The sequence below is a fragment of the Oryzias melastigma genome, linkage group LG13, assembly GCF_002922805.2.
Source record: "Oryzias melastigma strain HK-1 linkage group LG13, ASM292280v2, whole genome shotgun sequence".
NCBI classification, from domain to species: Eukaryota; Metazoa; Chordata; class Actinopteri; order Beloniformes; family Adrianichthyidae; genus Oryzias; species Oryzias melastigma.
In genome coordinates, this window is record NC_050524.1 from 7,119,502 (window position 1) to 7,130,156 (window position 10,655).

The 10,655-nt window shown below is 39.0% G+C and overlaps 1 protein-coding gene across 10 annotated transcripts in view; it reads right to left on the bottom strand.

The window, feature by feature from the left end:
• tenm4 (teneurin transmembrane protein 4) overlaps window positions 1-10,655 on the bottom strand; it is a 264,928-nt gene that overhangs the window by 85,252 nt on the left and 169,021 nt on the right. For 6 of the 10 annotated variants that reach the window (XM_036214986.1, XM_036214993.1, XM_036214991.1 and 3 more), the window contains 2 exons: window positions 9,707-9,733; window positions 3,484-3,630 (listed from right to left, as the gene is read on the bottom strand). In XM_036214986.1, the coding sequence (XP_036070879.1) occupies window positions 3,484-3,630; window positions 9,707-9,733 (174 nt within the window). The remainder of the gene's footprint in view (window positions 1-3,483; window positions 3,631-9,706; window positions 9,734-10,655) is intronic. The other 4 variants (XM_036214994.1, XM_036214992.1, XM_036214988.1 and 1 more) reach the window with 1 other exon arrangement.

Here is a 10,655-nt window from a genome sequence, read left to right on the forward strand (position 1 = left end):
ATGTTTGGTAGAGCTAAAAGTGATCGGTAAAAACGTTCACGTTACATATGCACATTCATCTTTGCAAAAGTTCAGATGTTTCTTTTCGTGAGTGAAACGTAGACATGCTAATGAGGCCGGCTCTAGGCTGACATCATTAAATGGGCGCCACCCACACGAAGCGAAAGGCAGAGTCTCAGTCGTCAAGGCGTTTTACTTACGGGTAGGAAAAAAAGTTCATGAAAATAGCTAATTTATCATCAATACTTTATTCTCTTGTGTGCCAAAGATAACATATGATCATATATATGGATATAGTTTACTCTCAAAGGCTTAGAATAGCATGATATAAGCCCTCAACCTTTGAGGGTAAAGTTTTATCTGCTGTAAAATATCTGCTGTAGCTTTTACTTTATTTAGATTTTATGTATGAACTATTAAAATATGATATAGATAGTCTCTTAAACCATAACTGTCAACGTTAAAGCTATTTTAGTTTTAGTTTAAGCTATTTTCTGGCCTGATTTTTTTGGTGCAGCAGATTAAAACAAGGGAAAAAAATCACTAATACTGTTATTTTCGCATCAAAGTATGATCATAAACATGTATTTACCGTTTAAACAATTTCATTAACGGTATCCTCGTAACATGACACAGCTGGTTACTGAATACTCCACATTATTTTTGTGGTCTGTGGGAACAAGTGTAGCAATAAATCCATATTTGGATTAAAGATTCCTAGTTTTTTGCTGTTAAATGCAGGTGTCTTTAATTTTTAAGTCAAAAACTTCTGTTTCCTCTCTGGCTCTTTTCTGTGAAAACAAACTTTCCAAGTCGGTTTGTTTTTGTTAATTTTCTTAATTTTAATTTTCTTCAGTTCAGTGGTCGGTGCAGCCGGTTCAATAAAACAGAATAAAATAGAATGACTCAGATGTGGAGGAGAATCCAGTCGTTTTCAAAATAAAAGTTCCTTCAGAATCAGACACAAAACAAAAATAAAAACCCTCTTTTTTTCCCTCAGGTGTCATGTCTGTTACTGGTTGAGAATCACTCCCATAAACTGTGGTAAATATGAAATGATACTGTAAAAAGTTGTAATAAAATCTAACTGATTCAGTAAAACTGAGGCTGTTGAACCCTCTTGTTTTTCGTTCCAAAGCATTTTTGACTTCACTCTCTCTCATAAACACAGCTCCTTTCTCTGACAAATCCATCTCATTGATTTGGAGTAGTTCAGGGGATGAATAGGTATTGGTTTGTGATCTTTTTTTGCTTAAATTCCCAGCTCTATTTGCACAGATACACTCTAACTCCTCATTGGGTTGTCTGTGGATGTTTTGCATTTGGGAACCTGGCTTGTATTCATTTGGGGCTCGTTGTTGTTGAGTCAATCGCCCCCCTGTTTTAAGCTACATTCACAATGGATGCTTGATGCCTGCCCTAAAATGTCCTCAACTACTTGACGCCCCGGCTGCATGTTGGGAGGAGAACTTCATTCATTACCACATCATGGAAAACATGGATGATGTTGAGCGAGTAGCTTGGGTTGAAATGTTTTGGAGAGCTCTACAGAGTCACTGGCAAGCAAGTCATCGTGTCTGAGTTCACCAGATCATTCAGAGTCTCTCCTGGTGCGGTGTACTTCACTCCTGCAGTGAGAGGTGCACCTGGATGATGGCTGTTTGGATTTGTTATCGCCGTCTGTCCAATTTGAAGAATTTCTAACCCAAGAGGAGAAAAATAAAGATAAAACTGTAGGATCTTTTTATTCTTATCTTGATGGAGCAATTGCTCTGTTTCCGTCTGCTGGGCAACTAACTGCCCGTGGGCCAGCGCAGTGATCTCCGCCACCCAGGGGCTAGTACATCTGTCGGCCCCTGGGTGGAGCTGCTTGGTACACTGTTCACCAAGCGGCCGGCTAGCGTAGCGCGCTCGATCGCTCCAGCTCCATCAGCTCTGTGACATGCTGGCGTCTTGTCCAGGGTGTATCCGCCTTCGCCCAACAGTAGCCGGGAAAGTCTCCGGGACCCCGCAGCCCGGGCAGGTTAACAAAATGGATGGAAGTCCAGGACGAAAATCCCTGCATTGAGCGGTCATATTGGATTCTTTTTGTGTCCGTTAATAAAGCTGAGTCCCTGATTGGCTAACGAGTCATATCAACCTCGCAGCGTCATGCTGTCCAAATTGCGTTGCTCAAATCGTGCTACTGACACACCCGATTACCAAATCATGCCGCAGGACCTCAGATCGTGTCTGTACATTGATTTAGCGTTTACACTCGACACCCCTGCAGCCCAAATCACGCCCGGTGTGAATGCAGCTTTAGGGCTTGCCCTGTCCTCTGTAAGTAACACGGATCTGCATTTTCATCTAATTATTACTCCATGTCCTCCGTCAGCCACTTAGATAACAACAATCCTCAAAAGAAAGTTGCTGCGCCGCGCTCTTTACTCTGCAGAAGCGGCTCCACAGCCTTCCCCATTTGCTTCCAGGCGCTTATCAGCCCAGATGGGTGATAAAGATAAAGCCTGCTGCCAGGAGTTAGTCCAATCCCTCACAGCGTTCTACTTTCTCCACTGAGAGTTTCGGGTCCCTGCGAAGGTGATGGGAAGCTGCAGCATAAATAAAGAGAAAGCTGGTGCTCAACCGGAGATGAGAACGAGGTCTAAAGGAGAGGAAGTCACGTTTCCCCGTTTGGCCTCAGGAGTGGAGCGCCCCCCCGGCTGGAGCTGCATGTTTGTGCCTGGCTCTGCTCAGGGCTAGTTAGAAGGAAGAGCTAAGACTTCCTCCTGGGGCCAACCAATGTTCAGGGCCGCGGGCCAAGTGCTCTGCTTTTCAAATAAAAACTTGTCCCGGTGTCTTGCTTCTTTAACACTTCAAATATCAAACATCCCGGTGGGGTCTCGGTGATCAGATCAAGAGTCTGTTTCTCCTCTGTACATAAATAGACTGGGCCATAAATAAAAAATGGTGACAACTTGTGGGGTTTTTTTCTTCTTTGGTCACGACCACCGTGGGATTTTGGAAGGGAATGGTGCGAGGGTTGGATCTGTCTGACAGCCAGGATTCACACAGCTTGAAGCGCTCAGCCACACCCATCACTGTGAAACTTCCTTATGTACGAAACATAAAAATAAAACCAAACCTCATATTACAGGGATTGATTTTTGTTTTTTTTTCCCACCACAAATTAAAAAACTGCAATTCAGCCGCACGAATGTCACCTTTACTTTTTGGCCCCAGAGGTTCCTGCTTTGTCATGTATTTGCTGCACATCATTATGCAGCCCTCAGATCCATATGCTTGTTTGCGTTTCTCTTCTGCCCCCACTTCTCTGCTCCAAGCAACCCCCCCTTCCCTCCCATAAATCCCGAGGTTTGCTCAAGGTTTCTCCCTGTTAAAAGCCAGCTCGCTCCTGGCGGTTCGCGGAGCAGCTCTGGGACGCTCTCAAGCACAGAAAAAGTGGTTAATCTTACTGTCAAATCCTGTCTGTCTGACTTTTACCTCCATCGTTGTCCTTGCCATCACTGCAGGCCGTCTCCATGGAGGTGTCGCAGCCAGTGCCCCTCCAGCCCAGCTGGCAGACGCAATACCAGCCGCCGTTACCCAGAGTGCACCTACCATTGCCGTTGCACAAACCAGGACAGCCCTCTGTGTGACATAAAAAATAAAAAGGATAAAGACAAAAGGTCAAAATAGGATATCATGAGAAGAAGAGAAAAATGTTTGTACTAAGTTTATCAGGAAGACTCTGCTGAATTAAATCAGCAAGGTACACTTGTTTCCAAGTTTAAATATCCCTTTACACTACAATCAGATCAGTGCGTTCTTTATAATCAATATACTATTATTACTACCTGAACCAATACAACCGGCTATGGAGATATGTGACACACGCTTACATTTCTTGTTGTTTTTAAAGCAACTTTCTAATCCAAAACCTTTATTAACCCTAAATAACAATTCGTTTCATATCTGATGGACACAATTCTGAGACTCCTACCTCATTAGCATAATCCAAACTTTTCTTAAAAACCCATTTTCTAAAACTTGGTCCAAGTTTTCTTCCCTGTAGTTCATCATCATTCCACTAGGGGCAGTAAAATGGCTTTTCCTACTCATTTCAAAATGGCTCCCCCATGACATCTTGAAATTGCTTTTGGCAGGAAAAGTTTAGCAAATTGTATAGTGGAGCTAACTCATCTGTTGATGCTACATTTTTAAATGACTACTAACTGTATTGAAAAAGAAGTCGATGTGTTTCCATTGACTATGAAATTGCGCAAACTGGATTTGCAATAATAAATTTGCCTAACGAAAACAAGTCAAAATAATAATAATAAAAAAAAAAACAAATCAAAATGTTTCTGTGCTTTGAGGAAGTGGCTCTTGAGGCATATCGATATTGATGTATTTTGTAAAACTGCAATGGAAACATTTTTTTTAGTAAATAAGTCACATGACCAACAACTGGATATTACGCTTCACTAGCGGGCGCCACAAGAGGTCCCACCACCTCATCAAAAGTTCAGCGTGTCATGTGGAATTGTTGGATCCACATCCTCTGTAAAATCAACAACCACAATTTCCCAAAATCTCTTCATCCGTTTCCACCGTGGCCTGAATAAGACGCCGTCGTCTCCTTTGATAGATGATGATGAGAGCTAGTTACTTAGCAGAAATTTAAATGTATCTTCTGCAAATCCAAGTATTTTTCACATCCATCGTTGTGTTTGTGACTTATAGCGTTTGTTGGTTTTTGTTTATTCACAAAATTAGGATTAAATGAAAACAGTATAATTCCGAAATTGTGTTTTTGTGACATTTCTAGAATTTCGATAAAGTTTTGTGCCTATGTGTAATGGAAACCCAGCTATAGTTTTAATAAGTATTTGTGTTAGCTAATTAATAAATCATTAATAAACTGTTAATGAGTTCTAAATAACAGTTAACAGATTTATAAATGGGACGAGCAAGCTAACTCGCTAATTAGCAAGCTGTTAGTTAGCAAGCAATAAATGACTTGGTCATGATATGTCCATGATTTATATTTGTACATTATTGATTAATAAGAGATCATGAACAAGTGTTTAGTAAATTATTTAGTAACAACTTGTTATGTATCAGTTAATAGTTAACATATGCTATAGAACCATTATTCTAAAGTTTGAATTGTTGCTGATTTACTAAAACTTGATAAATGTTGAATAGTATCAACGTTAAAGTTATGTTAATAAGTGATTTAATAACAGCTTATTCACGATCTATTACTACTTAATCTTAAGATAACCGCTATTTAACAAGTCATTTATAACTCATTAATTAATAGTTTATTAACAATTTGTTGACTAGGTAAAACTGAGTTATTATAAAGTGTAACCGAAAAAAATGCTGTTAGTTAATAATTAACTCTTTATAATACAGTAATAAATAGTTAATAAATTATGTTTTGGTAAATTATTTTTTTCCCTTCTAAAACTTTATGTCAAACATTTCGCATCTTAAACTAACATTGTTGAGAGCTAAAACTTACCAAATCACCAAACAGATCATTTATACTAATAACTGATATTATCTATTTCTCATTCAAAAGTGATATTCCATTTTTTGTGGCCTAAATAGTTTATAAAACGTATTAATTCCCCAAAATATATTATTTTTTATCAATTTTTTTAATGAAAGGTTAAGATACATATTTTGAGCTACGTTATAATAAAAGTAAAAAAAAGCAACAACAACAACAAATCAGTTAGCGTACTATTTGCAGATTATCCCCTTGAAAAACAGAAACGGTGCTCCGTCATTACCAGCAGCAGAGGCTGCATGAAGTGTCTCAGTGTGAAATGACTCGGGCTGAGTTGCTTTCGGCTTGGGTGGACTAACTGTGCATCAGGCGTGCAACTCCAGGGAATCTACAGGCGAATTTGGTCTCTACGAGGGCACGGGTGAGAGGGATTATCCTGCCAATTTCTCTGAAGATGCTTGATGCTGAACCGCATGTACACAGCCTGAGAAGATAAAATGCTAAAAGACAAGTCTGTCACAGTTTGTGCTGTTAACATGTTGCCTTGATAGCGAGAATGCTAAGCTGACCCATTTTCTCAACTAGAGAGACAAGGGCAGCTGTCTCTTCTCGGTGCTCCGACATCACACAGACAAGAGGAGGAGGAGGAGGAAGAAGAGAGGAGAGGAAGGTGCAGCGGGCAGAGACGCTCCACCATCGGCTGATGGATGCAACAGAGTGAGGATGGGATTACGACATGACTCACAGTGCAGATCAATGAAACATCCGCATTTTTTTACTTAGTCCTGAAACATTTCTCCTGCTCAAAAAGAAACGCCCAAGCATTTCAACATTTAACTGTATTCTTTGTTCAGGTGAAACATTTTTTATTTACAGACTTCTAAATAGGATTACTTGCATCATTTCTGAGCTCTAAATTTGGTTAATTAAATGTACATTTTATAAGTTCCAGGAAAACACTAGTTTTTTTAAATGACCCAACTTTCATTTACCCACTAATGTCTCCACATGAGGAGATTAAAGGTATTAAAAATGACTTTATTACAGTTTGTACATGCTTTTAAGATAATACACAATCAAAAATAGAAAAAAAAGATTTTTTTAGCATTAAAACAAATTGGAGTCACTTATAAACATGATGGAAGTTGGCTGCTGATTGGTGTTTACCAACTAATTTCCTCTCATATAGTGGTTACAGATGACTTTTTTAAAAAATGACTTTTTTTTTTTACAGTTTTAACATTCTTCTAAGTCATATACAATGAAAAATGATTCTTTTGTGGTTTATTTAACATCAAGCTAATCGTAGCTGTTTATAAAGCACACCTGCTGAATGTAAAGATGATTAAAGTTGGCTGCTGATTGCACGTTACTGACTAATTTCCCCTCATATAGTGGTAAAGATCACTTTTAAAAAATCCTTTTTTTCTTTTTTACAGTTTTAATATCCTTCTAAGTTATTAAACAATCAAAAATTAACTTGTTGTTTATTTCGCATCTGACTGTAGCTGTTTATAAAGCACATAGCTGAAAGCAAAGAAGTGGGCTGCTGATTGCCCTACATTCAAACTATTTCAAAATATTTCACGTACCTACTTATTTCACCACATCTAATGGTCAAACATGGATCAAAATTTGTTTTATGCATTCTTCTAAGTTATTAAACAACCAAAAGAAGAGAAAAAAATGAGCGTCATGGTTTATTTAGAATCAAGCTAATCGTAGCTGTTTTTTAAGCACAGATGCTAAATGTAAAGAAAATGGAAGCTAGCTGCTCATTAATATTCATTCAAACTATTTCAAAATATGTCATGTACCTTCTAGATTTCACCACATCTAGTGGTCAAATAGTTCAAAATGCCTTTTTAAAGCTAAAGGTTTTTTAACAATGAAAAAAAAAACCACAAAAATCAGAACTTTTTAAAAAAAAAATCTAAATCTGTTATGCCTGCACAATAAATTGCAAGATTTATCAACAGTGCGATATCAGCCTTTGTAATTTCAATATTGCAAAAAAAAAAAAAAAAAGGTTGTAAGTTGCAATAAATGCTTACACACATGCTAAACCAATCTTATGTTAGCTTGAAGTATTTAACTAATTAAATTGAGTCTTCACCAACTGGTTGGACCCATTTTACTTTATTGAATTATGTAGGCAAGGGAGTCAAATTTAAGTTATGTTAACTTTTATTTAAATAAAGCTGTTCAGTAAAATGCAAATAATGCCTTAGTTGTTTTATTTTGCTTTTTTATTCATGTATGTCATGTCATATCTTCATTGCAGTATTGATCATAAATATCACACATTGAGATTTTTCCTCATATTGTGCTTATAAAACACATGTGCTGACTAGAAAGGTAATGGAAGTTAGATGACTATTTCTTTATGTTGCAGAACCTGAAATCTATGTACAGAAGCTTTGTTATATTTACTGTAGATCTAACGTTCACACCGGACGTGGAGGCACTGCGAAGCAGTGTGAGCGCGGAGTGTTGGCGGAATCCGCTTCACCTCCAGTTCACACCAGATGCGTATTTTTTTTGTGACGGTCGACAGGCGATTCTGCTCAGTTGTGGTTATTTACAGCTTCTAATAATTTGACATCGTCCATCTTGACGTGTCTCCAACTGCTCTCTGCCTCTCTCTCGTTGATTATGTTTTTAGATAACTAAAACCACACAACGCCACTTTGTAGTCAGCCCACTACATTGATCTGTGTGTGTCTCAGTGTCTGTGTATGTATGTGTCTGTTTGTTTTTATGTGCCGTGCGTCATTTGTGTCTTTATTGTCATCTCAGTCTGTTTAGATACAAAAATATGATCGTATTTTTTATGAAAAATTGGTTATATTTTGAATATTGAGCAGGTTTTGTCTTGGCGAAACTTCCTGCCGGGATTGGCACGGATCGCTTGCGCAAAAAATAGACAAGGTATCAAAATGATCGCGGCATGGCACGAGCCGACCGCCGAGGACTGTGGCGCTTTGCATCTTGTGTCAACTACACCATAGGTTAACAAGGGGACCAAATGAAAGCGTCATTCCGCGTCGGTTCGCGTTTCGTCCGCGGTCAATCCCCATGCATTGTGAACTCAGCGTATAGCTGTCTTTTAACACTAAAAACTCTTCTTTAAATTTCCATATTTATGTCAATATATATATATATAGCAATTTATTATATCATATAAAATATATATTATAGTGTTTTGATATATCTTGTAATCAATGTGCAAAAAAGCTCAGCTTAATGTTTTTGAACCCACTTTTTATACTTTTATGGTTTAACCCAACTGTGAAACTGCTCAAAATGTGTTTTTCAATTATTTGTTAACACAAAAATGTGACCTGCAAAGTAAATTGATACTGAATTTAACAGCATTTCTTATAAATGCCTAATAAAAATACATTTTAACGTGAGATCCAAATGTATACCTTTATCATAAAGTTTGATGATGGTTGGGTATTGTTAATGTGAAAACTTTTTTTTGGTAACTTTTGGCATTAGTTTGTCTTTTGCTGCAAAGGCCAGTGGAGCTGGATGATTAATAAGCTCAGAACGCTTGTTATAATGATATATAAAGAACCAATCTGTGTGTTGGCACCATTTCTCCTTTAATTGGCAGTACGTTCTGAGATAAGCCCCTGCAGAGCCCAGCCCAAGCCTGCCTGAACCGGCTCCAGACGCAGGGCTGCGAGCGTTGGAGAAACTCCTCTGGCAATCGGTCTCATGCCAGGTGGTCCGCTCCCAGGAAAGAGCGCGCGGGTTGTGATGGCGGAGAGGCTCGGTCGCGCCACGCCCTGCTTACCCAGCACCAGCCAGACCGTGAGCTCTTTTAATTAGAGAGGATGCAGCCTCAGCACCTATCAGGCTCTGCTCCCAGCTGGACTCTCATTTATAATGCATGGCACAGGTTATGAATGCCGCTTTCAAACGTCTCCCTGTTGAGACAGCAAAGACGCACGCAGGCCAAACATCTCAAATATAAAGAAAGCAGCACAACTTGACTTAACAGGTGCGAAGGTGCTAAGTAGCAATTACTACAAAGACAGTGAGGAGTGGGGGTGTGTGGAATGAGCTGTTTGGAGCAAAAAGATTGTTTGTATGTAGGGGAGAGCATGGCCACTGTGCATGATTTGTTAATGCTGGCTGGACTTACAATGAGAGGAGGGCAAAAAAGGAAGGAAGGAAGGAGGAATGTCATACCTTTCACTACCTTATCCAGATAGTGAGCTTGGGAGATAAAAACAGGACACATAAGGGAGGTTTGAACAGTGCCACTTCCATGACGGGACGGCAGGCGAATATGTTAGTTTGCATTTCAGAAAGTAAGTTGAAAAAAAGAAAAATGCAGCCATGAAGCATTACAAGCATGCACTACAAGCAGAACATCAAACACAACACAGGAGAGGGATGGAGACGGAGAGAAGACAGAGAAATAGACGCAGAAAGAGCTGATAACCCGTCTCTGTTTATTAAATGTTAGGATCTAATATCCAAAACCTCTGGGGAGCTTCACAAAGATATACGATTGATGAAAATAGAACTGCTTAAATCCCTTGGGTACTTTCTTTTAGGAAGTTGGGATGTTTCAGTTCTGAACGCACATGGGCAGGGGTCACATGAGGTCTTGTTGTTGGCGAAACCCGTCCAGACCTGCTGTGGAGCTCTCATTAATGACAATGGAGTTTAATTAAGATCTTTGGCATCTTAATGGATGACACAGACGTATCTTCTTGTTGAGTGGGGATCTCAATATGGCCTTTATAAAAGATCCATACATAATGTAATGGCGGCCTATAAAAGATTCACAGAGTCGAGCCGCAGTACTCAGACGGCACCGCATCAGGATCAGAACGCCGTAGATCATCGGCTATAAGGTATTACTTATAACTTCTCCTTTGAGTCTAACATGGGGGAGGAGCAGACTTTCATGAACTGAAGCGCTTTGAGTAGGAGGGGCTATTGTGCTCCTTTTTTTTTGGCTACTTTTTAGGTGTTGACTGTATCAGGTGTGTCCAAATAAATGTGTCACTTTGCTTTAATACCTTTCAAAATATTATCATCACAATGTCTTGCATGTTCTGACTTCTATCGCTAAAGTGGAATATGTCTATGGCATAGATAGTTTTTTTTTATATACATTTTTGGGCCT